Source organism: Scatophagus argus, chromosome 6 (genome assembly GCF_020382885.2).
Source record: "Scatophagus argus isolate fScaArg1 chromosome 6, fScaArg1.pri, whole genome shotgun sequence".
Lineage (NCBI taxonomy): Eukaryota > Metazoa > Chordata > Actinopteri > Scatophagidae > Scatophagus > Scatophagus argus.
In genome coordinates, this window is record NC_058498.1 from 7,066,230 (window position 1) to 7,085,650 (window position 19,421).

At 43.7% G+C, this 19,421-nt stretch overlaps 2 protein-coding genes across 10 annotated transcripts in view; one reads left to right on the forward strand and one right to left on the reverse strand.

Annotated features, from left to right (window-relative positions):
* Positions 1-9,854, forward strand: part of fcho1 (FCH and mu domain containing endocytic adaptor 1) — a 56,955-nt gene extending 47,101 nt beyond the window's left edge. For all 3 annotated transcript variants that reach the window (XM_046391202.1, XM_046391205.1, XM_046391204.1), the window contains 10 exons: positions 601-1,704; positions 3,289-3,395; positions 3,627-3,822; positions 4,381-4,495; positions 4,618-4,773; positions 4,858-4,990; positions 5,709-5,905; positions 7,003-7,067; positions 8,400-8,567; positions 9,263-9,854. In XM_046391202.1, coding sequence (XP_046247158.1) covers positions 601-1,704; positions 3,289-3,395; positions 3,627-3,822; positions 4,381-4,495; positions 4,618-4,773; positions 4,858-4,990; positions 5,709-5,905; positions 7,003-7,067; positions 8,400-8,567; positions 9,263-9,291 — 2,270 coding nt within the window. In that variant the 3' untranslated portion in view covers positions 9,292-9,854. The remainder of the gene's footprint in view (positions 1-600; positions 1,705-3,288; positions 3,396-3,626; positions 3,823-4,380; positions 4,496-4,617; positions 4,774-4,857; positions 4,991-5,708; positions 5,906-7,002; positions 7,068-8,399; positions 8,568-9,262) is intronic.
* rfx2 (regulatory factor X, 2 (influences HLA class II expression)) overlaps positions 9,853-19,421 on the reverse strand; it is a 28,121-nt gene continuing 18,552 nt past the window's right edge. For all 7 annotated transcript variants that reach the window (XM_046391210.1, XM_046391212.1, XM_046391211.1 and 4 more), the window contains 11 exons: positions 19,129-19,248; positions 17,992-18,113; positions 17,469-17,587; positions 14,067-14,179; positions 13,799-13,950; positions 13,424-13,521; positions 13,030-13,179; positions 12,718-12,926; positions 12,384-12,537; positions 12,252-12,294; positions 9,853-12,010 (listed from right to left, as the gene is read on the reverse strand). In XM_046391210.1, coding sequence (XP_046247166.1) covers positions 11,889-12,010; positions 12,252-12,294; positions 12,384-12,537; positions 12,718-12,926; positions 13,030-13,179; positions 13,424-13,521; positions 13,799-13,950; positions 14,067-14,179; positions 17,469-17,587; positions 17,992-18,113; positions 19,129-19,248 — 1,402 coding nt within the window. In that variant the 3' untranslated portion in view covers positions 9,853-11,888. The remainder of the gene's footprint in view (positions 12,011-12,251; positions 12,295-12,383; positions 12,538-12,717; positions 12,927-13,029; positions 13,180-13,423; positions 13,522-13,798; positions 13,951-14,066; positions 14,180-17,468; positions 17,588-17,991; positions 18,114-19,128; positions 19,249-19,421) is intronic.

The following is a 19,421-nucleotide window of genomic DNA, read 5'->3' on the forward strand; positions in this document are numbered from 1 at the left end:
TGCGTTAAAATGAGTGGGATTTAATAAAGTAAAGTGTGAATCTGAGCCTGAAACTGAAACCATATGATGCAACTTCTTAAAACAAGGAGGACAAGTAGACTTTGCAAAACTCAAAATGACCAAATGACCACAGAAAAGATTAAAGCCTGCTGGGTCTCACATAGCAGGTTATGATCATTTTACCAAGTCAGTGAAATGGTTACTTCCCAAATGGTCCACATCACGAAAAGATGCGAATTCATTTGTTACGATGGGACGATTCTGTTCAGTCTGGTTATGAGATTAAATGGTGCCAGCTGAAGTCAAGCATTAGTAGAACATCCAGAAGGACTTTGAGGAGCTTCAGGTGTCACCAGATAGCAGGACACGAGCCACACGACCTTGACTAACGTCTGGTCATCGACTATGATACAACCTTCACCGGCTGTTACATCCAGAAAAACTTGGTGCCGTATTTGGGCAAATATGGTAAACTGATGTTGAAGCTTTGTTGTTTGATTTAGCAGATCAGTAAAATCTTATTACTGTTTCATGAGTTAAAGCAGTTTCCCTGCATTGATGTCCTGTAATGAGTTTAATGTGTGTGTGTGTGTGTTTCAGATGCTGCCTTCTCATCTGACTCCTCCTCTCCGGAGAATGTGGAAGACTCCGGCCTGGACTCACCGTCCCATCAACCCCTTGGGCCCTCCCCAGAGCCGGTGGGTTGGGCAGCTTGGCCTCCCGTCTCACAGAGTAAAGAACAAACACAGACACTGGGACGGCCTGCGGACCCTTTCCTCTCTGCTTTCCGCGACCCCTCCCCCGGCCGGAGTCCTCACCTGCAGGATGACCCTGCCAGTGTCTGGTCAGTTGCCCCGGCACGTTCCCCTCATGTCCCCCCTGACATGGACCCCTCATCCATGCGGTTCCCGGCTTTCTCCCAGTCCCTCCCACCACCTGAGATGGAGTCGTCGGTGTGGAACTGCAAACACATCCCCCCCGAGGACCCCTTCCTTGCTGCATTCGAGAGGACTGTCACGCAAGAGACTTTAAACTTATCGGAGGCCTGGGCGCGCCCGCCGCCTCGCCCGACCCAGGAGGGCAGAGGGTTGGAGGTACGAGGGGACCCGTTCTCCATGACTCTCTGCAACACCAAGACACTCCCAACCTCATCCTCCTCCTCCTCTTCATCCTCCTCTAATCGTAAAGACAGAGACAGGAAACGAGACCGGAGCCTCCCGCCTCCTGTTTCCTCTGACGACCCGTTTGCGATCACGATGATCGGCAGCCCGACGCACCAGTCGAGTTTGGCTGCAGCAGCTGGCTTAATCCCTCCACGGAGCAGCAGCAGCAGCAGCAGCAGCAGCAGTAGCAGCATTATTGTTGGCTCTGCCGGCAGCAGTAGGCTGGGACTTGACGTTAGCTCAAGCTCTTTGCCCACAGCTCAACCCAAAAAGGAGCTGATGCACTGGAACTCTGTGCACAACCCGTTCAGCGAAGGCGTCTCTGGAGCTCCGAGCGGCTCCACGACGCAGGAGGGAGGGGGGAAAGGGGAGGGAGGAGAGAGGAGAAAACACAGGTCATCCGAGAGCGAGCCACGCAGGAACGCCCCTCCACTCACGAGGCATTCAGGGCCTCAGGAGGATCTGTGTTTTTCCACAGACAAAGATCAGGACTGCCTGGATCTGAACACGCAGATGACATGCAGCATCGCCGCTCACAAGGGTACCGATTTTCTTTTTTTTTTTTTTAATATTACATTATTACCAAACATTGTGTGAGAACAATATAAATAAAAAAGCACAACTAATGCAGTGCAAAGAAAAGTGAGATACACAGTCAACAATATGATACAAATATAATATATACCCCAGGTGGAGGGATGTCACCCTAAAAACAGAATATAAGATGAAAACTACAAAGATGTTGAGATCATTTATAAACATGCAGAAAAAAGTTAAACAGAGAAAATAAAAAGTAATTCTTGACACAATTATAATATACTGTCAGGGGCAACACAGAGACACATAATATGAGCCAGAGAAAACTGAAAATGAAAATGTATTTGAGATCTACCAAAAGCTGAACCAAACCTCCAAATCCACTCGGGACTTTGGTGTCGTTGTTCCAGGAAGAACTCCCACTTCTGCTCTGCACTTTGTCAGTTTGTTTCTGTGGAGCAGATTTCTAATGAAAGCGCACCTCTGCTTCGAGGCGGCCTTTTCAATCCTGATCCTGCCACCAGGGCTCCCATCAGTGCTTCATTAAGGGCTCATTCAGCCAAACCACCTTCTTTTATTTCAGCTGATAAATAAGCTGCAAGGATAGTTTCTTCCCCACTAAAAATCTGAATCTGACTTTTATGGTTATTAATCAGATGAGGATCTGTTTATTCACATGCAGCCAGCGTGAGAATGATGGGCTGATTCTTGGAGCTGGAAACGGAGAAAGCGAGTGATGTGAAGACGTCACTTTGGGCTTAAGGAAAATGTGATTGGAAAAATGTTTTTAATTTTTTTTCTGCTGTGTTTATAAACCAAACAATTAATTCATCAATCAAGCAAGCTGGTGGTTTTTAGTTAGTTTTAGTAAAGTTATAAATCATAAAAAAAAAAAGGTTGCTTTCGTCAAGTTGAAGCTATTTTTTATGTTTTGATCTTTGTATTCCCTTAAATTGTTTTTCACAGCACAGAGGAAACAAGTCCTGTAACGCACACACCATAAAGTCCTGGTGACACGTGTGTTTGATCATAAACCATAAAAGATTCAGCGTCTCGATAACCGCACGCTCGCCGGTTCAGTTCCAGCCGGGGCGGCTTTTTGTTGCATGTCTCACTCTCCCTCATTTCCTGTCTGCCTCTTCTGTCTCTATCCAGTCGAGGCAGAAATCCCCACCGCCCTCCCAAACATAATCTTTAACCTGTAAAATAACCAAAGAAATCCCACACGCTGTTGATCCCTTAATTAATAGCCTTCATTAGGTAAAATTCAATTCATATCATTATCATAAATTCATACAAATGAATGAAATTTGGCGCTTAAAGCGAGCACAAGTGATCTCAGCTCTCAGAGGAAAATCTCTTTGAAGAATATTCAGACGCTAAATCCCTCAATTAAACCAGCACAAATGACATGATATCAGCTTTTCTGCCAGCTTGTTTTGGCAGCGCGTCTCGCTCAGCTCGTCTCCGGCTGTTCTGAACACAACTTCTGAATAGTTTTAAGGGATGTTTGTCTTTCGTAATCTCGTTTCACTGTCTGATCCGGATCGGCTTTGACTCACTTTGCTGGGTTCTGTGTCTTTGTAAGGGTCCAAGCATAACTTCAGACAGGACGCAGCTGAACTGGTCGCAGCTGCTCCTCCGAGAGCCGCCCGAGCCAAGAGGACTTCAGGCCGACTCAGCGGCTGTGAGAGGGTGAGTTCACAGCACAGCTGATTAATAAATACAGATTCACTCCAATGTAATAGTCTTGTAATCCCGTAGACGTGACCTTTCTCATTCTGTCTCCAAAATGTCAAAGTTCTAAATCATCATATAATCCAGTTCATGTAAACTTTATAGGTTTGTTTGTTTTTTGTTTTTTTTAAAGGGACATCATGTCTACTATTGGCAGTACTGACCCTGCATTGTCCCTGTGTGTTTCAGTCCCGCTCTCTGTGCTCCTCTCCGCTGCCGGAGCCCAGCCCCTCCCTCACCTCCTCCTCCTCCTCCAGCCCCAGCGAGTGGGGGCCTCAGGCCAGGGACAACGACTGGGGGGGTCAGAACCGAGTGCCCAGTCCTGCCAGGACAGGACAAGTGTCTCCGCTGCCCTGCCAGCACCAGGAGCACCAACAAAAGCAGCGTACGCCTCAGAACATCACCAAAGTTACAGGACAGGACAAATGTTTGAAAGTAGTGGCAAGATAAGATAAGATAATCCTTCACTGGTCTCACAGTGGGAATATTGTCACAGGGTTAGCAAATTAAGATACAGGCCAATAGAAATATACAAATAAAAACAGAAAAGTAAGTAAGGGAAATATAAAAAACACAATATTTTTTCAATAGTTCAAGACTGTTTATATTGTTGAAGGATTCCTCTGTTGCAAACAGGATATGGGGAAATGTGGGGATTTCATTTGAAAGGCAAAATGTGCAAAGAGTCAGAACAGACTGATAACAGCCTGGTGTCAGGATGGTAAATATAAAGCTACAGCTAGGAGGCGGTTAGCTTAGTTAGCCTGTAAATCCGTGCGAAAACTGCAGTGTTCCCGTTAGAAAACAATCCACACAAACATTAGAGTGTCCATTTTCTCGTCTAAACCTCAGCAAGAAATTGAAGAATTTCCCAAAAATGTTGAATTATTCTTTTAATCATGACTTTGACTGATGTGAAACAGATCACGTTTGTTCTCCGCAGTGCACCTGTCGCGAGGTCCAAGCCCCATTTCGCTCAGCACCCAGGAGGCCTGGCCGGTGGCAGCAGCCATAACAGAATACATCAACGCCTACTTCAAAGGCGGACAGCACAACCGGTCAGCGTGATGCTGCTTTCTGAAAGATTTTTAAAAAGCCACAGGAGAGATGATCGTTCACATCCTCTCAGTGCCAGCTGAGTTAAAAGGCTTCAGGTGTGTGTGTTTCCTTTTTTCACCAGATGTCTGGTGAAGATCACGGGCGACCTGACGATGTCCTTCCCTGCTGGCATCACCCGGATTTTCACGGCCAACCCCAACGTTCCCGTGCTGAGCTTCAGACTGGTCAACATCTCAAGGATCGACCGTTTCCTGCCAAATCAAAAGCTGCTCTACAGGTCGGCCGCCCCCAGCGTTTTTAAGTCGCAGCCGCGTTCTTGACTGCACGCCGTCCTCACTGTCTTTCCTCTGTGTACCCACAGCGATCCGTCACAGAGTGACCCGGACACCAGAGACTTCTGGTTCAACATGCAGGCTCTGCAGCTCTACCTGCAGAGAGAAGCTGAACTCAACCCTCAGGCCTCGTACTACAACGTCGGTCTGCTCAAGTATCAGGTCAGCATTTCAAGTCACCCTCCAGTGCTGATATTTTGTGCTTAATTTGGACGTGTTTGTACAGCTTCTGACCCTGCTTATCAGTCCCACAATGTAATTTGGCTAACTTGGATGGTGCTTGGTTCACAGGTCCTTAATGCATAACTGTGTTGATGTGAAAGAAAGAAAATAGGAATTACCTTGAAAAAATGCTCCACTTGTGAGGTCAGACACTGATGTTGGACCAAAAGGCCTGGCTCACAATCTGTGTTCTAGTTCATCCCAATAGGGGTATTTGAGGTCAGGACTCTGTGTGGGCCAGTCAAGTTCTTCCACACCAAACTCATCCAACCATGTCTTTATGGAGCTTTGCTTTGTGCACTGGGACACAGTCATGCTGGAATAGAAAAGGACCTTCAACAAACTGTTGCCACGAAGTTGGAAGCATAGCATTGTCCAAAATGTCTTGGTATGCTGAAGCATTAAGATTTCCCTTCACTGGAAGTCAGGGGCTGAGGCCAAGCCCTGAAAAACAGCCCTGTAAAGAAGTGTCTGGATACTTTCGTCTATATAGTGTATCTGGTCAATTTTGTTTCCTCGCAGACAAATTTCACATTTCTGCAGATCTTGCAGGCCTTTCTGTGTTAGCATTTTAATTTGAAGTGTATTAACTGAACACTGTCTTTCAGAACCAATAAAATAAAGATTTTGTAAAACCAGTTCCCTCTCGTTTCCTCAGGTGTCGTCTCAGGACCCGGGTCGGGCTCCTCTCCTGCTGTCTGCCGAGTGTCAACGCAGCGGCACGGTGACCCGGGTGTCCCTGGATTACCACTGCTGCCCCGCCACCGCGCCCTCCACCCAGCTCACCGCCGTCCAGGTGCTGCTGCCTTTGGACCACACCGCCACAGACCTGCAGTGCCAGCCGCCGGCCTCCTGGTGAGCAGAGACAGTGGGGGGATAGTGAGCGGTTTCTGTTGACTTGGAACTGGTTTAACACAAGTCCCCCCTGTTATTTACTTCATAAATGTAATCGGGCAAGATTATTGCAATGCACAAATAGGATCTTAAATGAACCGTGTAATCATAATATATCAGCAGAAGCTCTGTTAATGACTTCAGAGCTGCCGGGAGGCATAGAGAAAATGTCAAATGACTGAAAAAACAAACCGACACAAGACGGGTCACATCTCACAGACTAATACAGAAATGTACATCCTACTATTATCCTAATACACTGATATTATTGTGCAGGTCTTACCACAGTTTTGAAAGGTTGAACATATTTTTAAAAAGTGCACAATTCACAATTTCCCTGAACCTGACAAACTAAAAACTGACATTTTTGTTTAAAAATGTACTTTTAATTGGTTATCAAGACTAGTTGTTTCATCTCCCAGTGTGCCGTCAAAGTGCTGAAATATCAGTTAGTCAAGCAGATGAATCAGTTGCTTCGTTTATCTATCAGCGAGACCAAAAGTCTGCTCACACTAAGAGCGCTGACGCCGCGATGATATCTGATGGTTTAGCGTGTTCAGCCGCTGATAATTCGCACTAAAATCATCAAAGTGACAACAGCTGATCCTGACTGAATGTTTGTGCCAAATTTCATGGCAATTCAACTCAATTAGCGTGGAGATGTTTAACAAAAAATAAAAAATAAAAAAAACAAAAATATCAGCCTCATGGTGGCGCCAGAGGAAAAACGTCAACAGATCCTTCACTGGTTCCACTTGTTGCTGAGATTCTTCAGTGTGGACCAAAGTGCTCCTTTCCAGCTTCTGAAATGTAGATTTGGTGAATTTGCGTCTCTTATTATGTAAACTGAAAAATGGATGTAGTAGAATCGATCAGACGATACTCTTGTGAAGGCCGTTCTCACGTTTTAAATTACTAAAATATTAATTTCAAAAACAACTGACAGATTTGTGTTATAATCTCGGCCATCACTGGAGGATTAGAGGAGAAATTAAGAGGAGAAATTTGAAGTTGGAGACCGAGATGAGGGTTGACTGACTGTTTGTTTGCCTCTGCAGGAACGCTGAGGAAAGACGGCTGCTGTGGAAACTCCCCAACCTCTCCCCGACCAATCACAGCAAAGGTCAGAGCCGCCGCCGCCACCGCCGCCGCTCTCTTTTTCATTCTGTTAGCCCTCACTGAACAAGGAAAGTTTAATGAGAAAATGTTGTTGACTGGGAAGCGACGAGAGACAAAACCTCGACATCTGACTAACTCGCTGGCCTCAGCCTGCTTTGTCTGATTCGTACGGTACGTCTTCATTAAAATTTAGAAACAGGATTTTCTGTTTCATCGCCTTCTCGCCAAGTTCACGTCTCCACGCTGTGTCGTGCAGATGCAGAAAAAATGAGCAATTAAGAGTTACGTGAAGAGATCAGTGCACTGCACATCCTTCTCTTTTCAAAAAGCCAAAGCCCTGAAGGGGGGAATCATTGCCTTTTAAAGGCAGGATTAGCATTTGAACGCGGCAGCTGGAGATGCTTCTGGATGCTGAACTGACACAAAGACGCACAGAAAATGTCTGTCTTTCATTTTGTGTCAAGTCGACTGTGGAGGAGATAAGAGATGACATTTTCAGCTCTGATTCAAGATGGGAGAGTATAAAAACATAAAAGTCAAATTTGAGTTTTCCGTCTCCGTCGTGCTTCCACCTGCCCTCTTTTTACTTTTTATTTTTTACCTCGGCGTGAGTCTGCAGGCTCGGAGAACAAACCAAAAAGAGAGAGAGACTATTCACAGGCGTCAGTGACGGATGTGATGTTGAGACTTCTGTGGCTTATGAGCCAATGACAAAGCGTGTCCTGTCCTTTCCATTAAAGCTGCTTCTCTTGCACAAGGTCTCTTTATCACTGAGACGTTTAAAGTCCTGCTTTACACGAACTTTGCGTGGTCGTGTCGAGTCAGTAAATTTATTTGTTTTACAGGACGCAGTCGTCAGCTTGGTTCCTGATGTGCAGATTGAAATGTAATCTTTAAGATGCAGTTGAAACTGAACTCCAAAACAACATCGACCAGGTTTCTAATCTAAACTAATCTAAGCTCCAAGCCAAGTGATCAAGTCCAGTTTGCATTTGTGCCGTGACCAGCTGGAGAAGCAGAAACTGTACATTTTTTTTACCATGCATCTGTCACTTTTAGTTGTCCATTTCGACCTGTCTGCTATCTTTTTCCAAAGACTTTGTTTGACTCTAATCGTACAGAAATGTAAAAAATGGCGCTTAAACACAAGGATCTTTTCTCACAACAGCATGAAGTAAATGCACACTTTACAGCATAAACCAGCAGCTCACATTTCATACTGAGGTGCTGAGTGAAGTGCATGAAGAAGCTGCTTCCTCGTGATCGCTGCTTATCGCTGCCGTGAAGTCATGTTTTCTTGTGTGTGTGTGTGTGTGTGTGTGTGTGTGTGTCCCAGGATCAGGGACTCTGTGTGCCAGCTGGCAGTGCCTGGAGGTCCCCCGCGGTCCTCCACCCAGCCTGGCTGTTCAGTTTGTGGGCTCCGGGGCCTCGCTGTCGGGGATGGACGTGGAGCTCGTGGGCAGCCGCTACCGCATGTCGCTGGTCAAGAAAAGATTCGCCACAGGTGACACACACACACGCGCGCACACACACACTTGAGGTTGCCTTCTCATATTGGCTGAGAATGAAACGTCCTCATTTTATTTAGTTCTTAACCTGCACGTGACATGAACTGCTATTTTTATCTGTTTTACGTCATTTTTATGTTGTTTTTTGATGTAGGAGTTGATCAGTAGACAAAATAAAAAATCACTTTGGGAAATTATAAAGGCTTGTTTTTCAGGTGCATTGGAACAAAATGGCCACTTTTTTAATTTATTTTAATTAGTTAAATTTAATTATTAATTTATTTGTATCCTTTCAACTGTCAAAAAAAAATGAACAGATCAGATTAAACTGCAATGAACGTTATTAGTCGCAGCCCTAAAAAAGAAAAAAAAATTCAGTCTTTAATGTATTTTACATCAAAAATCTTTCATATAGTTGACTTAAATGCAGAAACGGCATAAAATAAATCTAAAAAAAAAATAAAAAAATCCATAAAACCACACGGTACAACTCAGGTTACCAAACACAAAGACAGATTTATAGCAAAAAAGATAAAATATAAAGATAATAATCAGAGATGAAGTGATGTGATTAGTCGATGGGCGCATCGTGTCTGAAAGATGATGTTTTGAATCCGCTTTTGCAGGTTGCGTCTTATTTTGGCAGTGCGTTTCCTGTTTGTACATTCATGTTCCGTCCTGTGTCTGACAGGGAAGTACATGGCGGGCTGCTCCTTGTGATTCACGCGAAGGACCACGACTGCGGTTTCAGAGAACTTTGCACTTACCGAATCGACGGCTGGACTTTCGGATGCGGAGATTCGCGGTAAGACGTTAAAACGGAAGACGAGGCACCTTGACACTCTGGAAGGACAATGTGCACTCTGGTGTTCTGCTGCTTTAGGACCAAGACTTTTCTTCTTCTTCTTCTTCTTTCCCTCTAATTTAAGTTGTGTGTTGTACATTCAGACTCTTTTTTTTAATTTCTATTCAGTCTCTTCATTGTGTTCTGAGGCTGCAAACTAAGCTACATGTCGGGACGTTTCATTCATCATACAGAGGAAAGGGAAACGTGTGAATTAAGTTAAACATAAAACTGTCTGGAACTGAAACTAGGATTTTTAAATTATGTAAATACTGTATGGAAGAAATCTCTAGAGAATCTTAAATGGGTCAAACGAGTCATTTGTGAGCAAAGATCCTCCACCAAACCTTAGAAAAGAAATGTTTGTAAATCAGCTGTTTGTTCCAAATAGAAGTTTTGTGACGTTGACATTTGATAAAAATAAATGTGCTCAAACGTTTTGGCGTACACCAATTTATTACACATTGTGACCAAGTACAAAATACAACTGAATTGTGCAGTTTATTACAGACCATCTTCTGTCCTTTAGGCTAGTTAAAGTGTAGTCAAGAACAGTTTTAAAAATGCACAAAAATAAGGATTCAGTATAACTTGTGTGTAAGAAGAACCAAATCTAGTTCAATAAAAAATAATCCTCCGCCAAAAAATCTAAAACAGCCTTACAAAACATTACAAAGTACACACAGAAATTACTTTTTTTTTTTCCCCAAAGCACTTGAAGGCGAATTACTGCAACATCCACAAGTTACAAAAAGCCTTAAATAAATCAAGATCGCTACGACAAAATCATCCGAGGGAGGGACGAGGAGGGAAAAACAAATCGACTGAACCAATTTCAACACAAATCTGATGTCAGTAAAATCAGAACCGGTCTTATAAATAGAAATTTCTCTCGTGACGTTTTAATAGCTTACTCTTATTTGAGTTTCATACAGTGAACAATCGAGATTGAAAACAAATTTATTATTTTACACACACGCCAGTCTAATCAATTACACGTCAAAGTATTTTCTTCTGATAACAAAGTGACCAACCAAGTACAGTGTGAGGAGAGGGATTAGGCAAAGACTGAAGGCCACAGAGCACACACTTTCTACAGCATACGAAGAGATATATATATTTATAGATATATATATATATAATTTAATATGGACAAATTCCCCAAATAACACACTGTGTTCTGCTAATATTTAATGATCTAATTGAAACAGAATATAAGACTTTTATCTGAGTAACAGCATGAGGTCAAAGTAGCTGAAGTCGGGGAGCGCGTGCTGGCTCGGACGCCAACGAGATCCTCTTTTAGCGTGAGGGTTTTGGTTTTATGGGCCCAACTGCTCTAACGCGTATCGATTTATCGACCTTCCTTGGGTGAAGCGTACAACCACTTTTTTTTTTTTTTTTTTTGAAATCAGGAAATGAGGCGGACCAGGTGCCACTTCAGGTTTTGACATCCCGTCTCCATTAAGTGGATTACTCTGCATTTACTCCCAGCTCTGCGGCAGCTGGGTAAACTGCAGCAGGTCTGGGACTTAGCGAATGCATCCTTGGAGCACACGCAGGAGCCATCGGAGGGGGAGAAGTATTTACATGAAGGGGAAACGGGTAGTGGCAGACACAAGCCGCAACAGTGGCTACATTTTTCTTTTTTTTCTTTAATACTTGCCTCATGTCATCTGAGCTGAACGGAGCAAAGCATATAAATCTATTGAGGTAAACAAACCAACATCACAGGTAACATACTGAGTTCCCTGACTACGAGGCCCTACGGAGCCATGACTATGGCTAAGCTGGTGGGGACGGCTGAGGGAAAGGTCCTTTGGGTCAGTAGGTTGCATGTTGTTTTTCTTTATTTGTGTGTGTGTGTGTGTGTTTGCTGCAAACTGCAGCGGAGGCAACAAGGAGTGCACACACCTACACCTAATCAATGTTAAAGGTGCTTTGAATGTCTGAGGTTTGGAGACGATACATTCATACTGCGGTAGAGGCACAGCTGAGGGACAGATAGACATCTGTAGTGGTGGTTTCGAAGTTAGCAATCTAAGGCACTCAAATGACACTATGGCACAGCTAGTTAAAATGTTTTAAGAAAAAAAAAAGAAGAAGAAGAATCACGTAAACACCACACACCACCACTCAAAAGTTACACACCCAACAAAAAGGTACTGCACAAAGTCATTCACAGTTGCAACAAAAAACTGAAAGGAAATCAGACCTGTGTTAAACCCCTGTGAGTTTAGAAATAAAATAAAATAAAAAGACACATGAGCTTCCTGGGAGAATCACGACCATCCTTAGTGAGGGGAGGACTCACACTGCTACTGTCTTCTCTATGTACACAGCACACACTGACGGCAGGAGGACGCAGTGTGCTCATCCCAGAAGACACTTCAGGGCCACCCGTCTTTGTTGTTTTTTTAGGAAAAGATGCTGGTCCTTGTGGCTGTACCTCTGGGCCCCGCTCAGGCTGGACTCACATCTCCTGCATCGGGTGACTCATTTCAATCCTCTCTCGCTTCACAGCCGGTTCAGTAGGTCCTCTGGACGCGTCGGCATCACTGCCCAGGTCGCTCATCTCATCAGAGAAGGACGCATCTAGTGACACAGTGGGAGAAAGACAGGCTGTTAAAATAAGGTTTAAAGCTACAATACAAATGTATCCCCACAACATCAACGTCAAAATGAGGATTTTAGGTCACTTTTATAGTCAATGGATCCTTTTAATGTAGTTAACTACAAATCATTGGGTTTTCTTGTGTGTTTCCTTAAAGCTAGAAGTTTCTCAATGTCCATGTCATGCCAGCGTCCAAACCGATACTGTAAATAACAGCCTTACCTTTTTCCATGAGTGATGGCATCATAGAGCTCAGGTCACTGAACTGTGAACCAACAGGTGAGAGAGAATTAGTCTACGAAAGTACAATTTTCAACATAATTCGAAGTGTTTTGATAAGATCTTCTTCCTTACCTCTCCCATCACAGCAATGGGGGTTTCTCCGGTGGCCTGAGCCACACGGTGCTCCACCAGGTAGAACATGTACTCATCATACAGTAAGCGTATCAGGTGGAAGGAGCCAAAACTGGCTGCACTGCGCAGGGTCAGGTCTCTGATCACCATGGAACTACAGGAAACAAAAAGGAGAGAGAAACAACTCATAATCTATAGGTTGCTGTTTGGGGTCAGTGTTCAACAGATACACCACCACAGAAAGCTAAATGAACCTTTTCCCTACAACAAAGAACACACACCAGATGGCTGCAGAGATCTGAAACAGCCTTACTGTCCCCTCCCCATCCCATACCTGTAGAAGGACCATTTGAGCAGGAACTGGCGAGCAGCTTTGGGGAAGCTGGGGCTGCCCTGGTGAGGCTTCAAGACCTGAGAGACCACATTGTCCAGCCAGGTAGCCCACTGGTCCAGAGAGCTCTGCTGCTGCAGTGTGACCTTAAAGTCCTGCTCCAGCCGCTGAACCACGCTCTCGTCACACTGACACACCCATGATGCCTGCTCCTGCATGGCAAGCACGCCCGAACACAGTCAGTTAGAAACCCCAAAGCACAGCGAAGGATGGAAAACAGAGAAACAGCCAACAAGGACAGTCTGATTAGTTTACCTGGACGTTAGCAAAGTCCACCCGGTTGAGGTCAGAGAGCATCTGGTTGATCTGGGACGTGTTCTGCAGGACGGCGCGGGCTGCCTGAGCCAGGTGGTTCAGGCTGGTGTAACGTCTCAGTGTCTGGGCAAAGGCGCTGACCACAGCCACCTACACCATGGAGACAGAACCAGAGAAACCCTCAAGTCTTATTTTTTCCTATGTTTTTACATTTTATTATCACCAAATGATGTCAGACTTGAATGCAACAACTTTGTGTTTGTAGAGCCATCTGCACCTCAGCTCATCTCAAACCAGCCACATGAGATGATTGCAGGTAACCTTAAAGGCTGGAAATGTAAGAAAATGAAAAGAAAACCCACACCAGAGACACACAGACGGCCGCTGTCTTTACCTTGGTGCGGATGATCTCTTGGGGAAAGTTGGTCATGGCGTTAGTCAGCCAGCCCTCCAGACTCTTGGCAAAGTTACGGATGGCCTGAGTGAGAGTGCCTGAAGAAACAAAACAGCCTGGATTACACACCGACTTTAACTACCTTCAACTCTGCATTTTAAGCAGAGCGGCCGTGCAGAAGATTCAAGCAGTTCTGGGTCAGAAGAGGCAAAATCCATTACTAAGGGTACAAAGAGGTAAAACTGAAACAATGAGATTTTGCTCTACTGGTATTTCTATCAGTGTTCTCAATAGATAAGACATAGGACAATAAGAGTATCTTATTAAAAGTATCTTTTTAAATTTCTAATAATGAAAAATATCAAGAGTACTGACTGGGAACAGGACGCAGCACATCAGGAATGAGGATCTCTACCAGAGCCTGGTAGAGGATGTGATCACAGCTCCTCATCCATAGTCTGACTGGCTCGTATTTACACAGAGCGACCAGCTTGTCTCTGGGGATCACACCTTCCAGATCATCTTCACTACACACAGACAGGAGGGAAATAAATTCATACACCCAAATTGTAAATACTGCACAGGCAAACATTTATCTCACACAACAGTGAAACCTCAGCTCTTCTTATTCATGTGATCTGACCTGTTGGAGATGGTGGTACTTCCATCACTAGATGGCGGTGTTGAATACCAAAAGGTCTGCCAGAGTTTCTCAATGTAGTGGAACTGGAGGTTCATCACCACATCCAAAGTAGCCTGCGGGGGAGGGAGGGGGAGAGGGAATGAAGGGGAGGGAAGCGAGGAGGGAAAAGAGAGGGGGAGGAGGAAGAAGGGGAGGGCGAGGGGGGGACAAAACATACAGAACTCAGCCATGGCAACCAGACACACAACAAAGTTTCTACAGGCAGGCAGCCTCTCGCTCACTCCGGGCCCTCCTGGTTAGACAATGAGCCAGCTTAAACACAACTCCCTGCACATTAATCATCAGGAGGATCCTCAAGGACACGTTTAGGCTTCATCTGGAGGGTTTTTTTTCCCTTACTTGATTTCACTCAGTATTTTTATTTTTTTTATCTTGGTTACCTTCATAAAAACGGATTAGTCTCAGATCTATGCGTGCGTTTGCCTCCTTTTAGTGACCCGAAGTAACCCACGTGACTTCCTCTTTCCTGTTCATATGTATGAGGCTCTTAGAAAGCCGAGCACACTGCACACAAGTGAGCACCGCAAGAGCACAAAGGGAAACAGTAGCAAGTTAGCGATCTGAAATGACAAACTACAGAAAAAGACGCAATCCATAAAGAGAGTGAACGGATCAGCTCTAAGCAGACCTGTATGGAAGTAAGACATAAATATCAGCGCTGTAGAGGTTGTTTAAGACATTCAGCAGAGGGAACGTCAGTGTGACTTCACATAAGGCAGAGGTCAAACTCTTTTGTTTTTGGTCTCGAGCAGTTCAGTATTACTCTACAGTACGACTCTCACTCCGTGCCCAGAGATCCTCTTCTCTCTCTGTCTGGCAGGACATGCACTTGCCGCTGGATCTTGTTACACAGCAGTGGAGACTTCAATCACATGATATGTTTTTGCTTCCTCTCAAGCCGTTGCCATGGCAACCTTGTTTACGGTTGCCCCAAGCAACAGGTCAAACACAGAACTCCAAAACAAAAAGGAGAATTTCCCATCCCCTCCAAACAAGAGCGTTTTGCCTCCACGGTTTTTTCGCCACACAGGAAAAACAACATGCCTTTAAATGAAAAAGGAAAAAGTGTGAAGGAGAAATAACACATGTTCGCGTTCACAGCCACAGAAAGAGACGAGCAGCCTGTGGCGGAGATTCCTGAACCTTAACCCCTCACATCTGTGCACACATGACAAACGCTGCAATTTACAGAGTGATTTAGTACCCTCAAAGTTTTATTAAGCACCTAATCATTTGTGGTTAAACACTAATTTAATGGTGAGTCTGGAACCTGGATATTTGGCTGTTACCGTGACGTTAATAATACATGCCGGGCAGTGTATACACATCTGTTTACAGCCCTAATCAAAAAAGAGACTCCTTTCCCTGCAAGCAAATAAATCAAGAAATAAGCGATTGCTTTATGCTTAGGCCAATTAGTTTTTGTGTTGTAATTTTAAAAGACGTCAATGAAAGTCCTGACTAATGTGTTAACAGGTCGCTGGTGGCTCACAAAAAAAAAGGAAAGAAAGAAAAAAAAATGCATAAACATTTAACACACGGAGGCAATGAGAGCTGCCAGAGTGACAGAAATACGCTGGCAGACAAAAACAGCAGACCATGTGCCTGTCCACAGACAAGGCAACACAAAGGCTCAAGGGGAGGCCACCACAAAGACACCAAGATGTCCACCCAGCGCGCTGAAAGGTTAATTGGCATGTCTTGAAAGCTGCACAGAGATGAAAAGACGGCTGGAACAAAGGGAGCGTGGTGAGATTGGACAAGGGGAGGGCAGGGATAATATGATAAAGCCAGAGCTTCGCTGCTTCAATCACAGCTACTCTCTACCCTGTAAAGCCCCCAAATTTTAATGTTCCATATTATATTTCTACTCTCCTCATTGCCAGCGTGTTTTATTCTGGGGGCCTACTCTTCTGCCTACTCAAATTCATAGTCCTACCAAGAGATTCGGCTCCGCGACCTGTGAAATGTCATTATGCAATGGATTTTCCTAATACAGTTCTGATGGCATTATTCTATATTTCCATTTAATGCCAAAAACAAAACAAAACAAACAAAAAAACAAAAAAAAATCATACAGAAAGTTCAAAACCAGCAATGTTTTAGTTGGTTTCCTTAGCACGGCCCAAAACCCATTTGTTTCTACTTCTTTGAAGTAAAGCTTCAAAATTTGATCACAAATATATAGATTAAAGATTTAGATTAAAAAGATTACAATATTCTGGACAGCTGGGCAATTTTAACTAAATGTTACTCAGACAAGAATAAACAGTGTAAGTGTGGATTAATACACATTTGGTACTCTGGTGAGTATTTACAGCAGCAGGACGGCGGCGTTAGTAGGACTGACTCAAAATAAATAACAGAGCCAGTGATCACAGTAATGAAGAAAAAGGTCACCCAGTGCAACAGTGTGGCTCACTGATGTGTTTTTAATAGTGGCGGTCTATGGCACAGAGGGGTAAGTCATAATCATGCCTAAAACACACACAATACTTGTTAAAATAATCAGTTAATTGCTGCTTTTAGTTTTTGTTGATAATAAGAAAAATAAGCTTCAGCAGGTCAAGAGCTCAATATGAGATAATTAAGTGTTTCTCTGATAACAGAATGCATGTGCATGCCATTACAATTTAATTAGTGCCATAAATAGCCTTGTAAAGTTATTATTACAGTTGTCCTCTTTCCATTCTGTCTGCGACATATAAAGTTGTAATGCATGCATTATATCCCATACTTTATTGTTTATTTACTTTATATAACATACTTTATTAGGCAGTACTTAAACTGTATTTTTATGTTCTTGTTTCCTACAGAGCATTTGAATAATGTGAAAATAATTATCATTCAAAAGAAAAGGGTTGTTTGCATTTGAACACATGAGCACCAGGTCTCGGTTTGAGCCTTGAAAAAAGATCCCACTGATTTAGCATTGCACTTGTATAACATTGTCGGACTCATGATGGGCAATTGTAGAATAAAAAAATAATGAAATTAAATCAGCAGAACCAGAAATATCAGCTTTATTACCTGGCATTACCTACAATGCAATTTGGACATCAACAGTTCAGTCAGATATTTTGGGTATGCTCATGCTAGTAGTAGCAGCTAGCTTTTTTTGTACTTTTAGGTTCTAACCATCACTGGCTCAAGTGACATCGTTTGAGGCAATTTGTCAGACTTCGCACAGTTCCCTCTGGAGCCACAAACGGTGCTGCCCTTTAAACCGCTTCTAGTTATACTCATATTCAAGCCTTGGCTCAAGATCTTAATATTTGCTTTTTGTTTTCCTACAGCAGTGGAAAGTATCATATCAGAGACTGTTGCTCTGATATGACGTACCTCGCAGTGGTCTCTGTAGAGCGTCTGCAGCTTCTTGATATCATTCATGCTGATGCGCTCAGGCAGCGGCTGGGTGCCCAAGTCAGGAGAGGGAAACGGAGGCAAGGTGTGGGACGTATCTGCATAAAGCAAAAATGTAGACAGGTGTCACTCATCACTCACACACAGACACTGGCTCATGACTGCTGGAGACAGAAACTAAACTGTGACTATATGGGTAGATCATATGGTGTGTGTCAACATGCAAACACATCCTATAACTGTCTCAATAAGAAAGATGGCTGACGGTTAATATGTATGTTTAAAATGTTTGTTTGAGTAAAGCCAACAGATGGTGGCCAAATATGATTCCATGATTTAACTTGGAGGAAAAAAACTGTATTGTTCTGAAATAATAAAATCTGAAAAAAAAGACAGAAGAAGGAAGCAGAAGTGGTAAGAGTAAAAAACACCTGTCTAATCTGAGAATGAAGCATTTGTAGGCTGACAGCTGTTTTTGCAGCGAACCGGCTCCTGTCCTTACCGATGTACTGCTGGTGGTGCTGGCTCTGAGCAGCCACAGACTGCTCTGGAGTGCTGTTACAGTGCTGAGAGCTCCCACACAGGCTGTCAGACATACCATCCACCTTCTGTAGAGGTTTGAACCTATACCGACAGCAGGGGACAGGATGTATGCATGTTAGCTGGGTGTGAAAGGACTGGGAAATCACAAAACCACTGACATAACTCAAATTAGTGAAATCCTTGGTGCTGGGCTCTCCTGAATGTCATTTCTACAACACCCGAAGCTCGAAACTTCGGTGAGAACAAAGTTTCTGTACAACCCAGAAGTCACATGCACAATCCAAGTTCATACAGTGAAATTTACTCCATTGGAGTAAAGTGGAACTGTCCTGATAAATCCTGAGCTCCATCAGAGCAGTCTAAAGAAAATTATTTCAGAAGCTAAAAGTTTGATTCTGTCTTCTCTGTGCCTAGTAGTATTTGCTGCCATGATGTTACTGCGTGCCTTTTGTACCCGAAGTTACACCCAACATTGGCACATCTACATCACTGCAGCAAAGTGAGAAGTTAAACCACTTAGGTTGTCAAAAAAGTGGTTGGGCATTGAGCTATTTTTGCTACCAATGTGCTATTAGAACTCACAGAAAAACACACAGCACCAACGGTTGTGACCTGTACTGATACTTTGCAACAAGCAAGTCATTGAACAAACTTCTGTTTCCATAAAAAAACATTAAGTACATTGTGGCAGCATGGCTAGTGCTTTGTTAAATGTCATGTGTTAGAAGATGGTTGAAAAACATAGGCAACCATGAAAGAAAATGAAAAGGGCAAGGAACAGAGATAAGGAACTTTGCGAGGAAAAGAGGAAGAGTTGAAGACATGGCAGACAACAGTCCAGCAAGCAGCAAAGTATGGACAATTGACAGTGAGGCAGCTATCACGGGGTAAATGTTATCAACAGTAAAATTTCATTCACACATGATCTTTATTCCAAAAAAAAGACCTGAAAAAAACAACAACAACAAAATGGCCTTCAAATAATGGAAAATTGCTGAACATTATGACAATGTGACAGAGAGTAAGACAAATGGAAAGGAAAGGGAAGGAGAAAGGTAAAAAAAATGGCAGACAGACAGAAAGAGAGAGTGCTGACCTCTGTTTCTGGTGAACAGGCTGCTGCCGCATGGCCATGTACTGTGTGTCTTCCTGCAACCGGTTGAGCGGTGAATCTGGCTTCACCCGGATGCCATAGTAATGATACTTAGAGTTGCCTCTGGTAGATTCAGTGAGGGAAAAAAAGCCAGAAACCAGTGAGGAGGAGAAGACTTGCCATCAGTGTAATCACTATCATTATCCTCTTCCATCAGCAAGTCTCCAATGCCTATAAGCATCATCATACTCGTCACATCTATAATGGTTACATGATTACTGTTATCAGCATCTTCA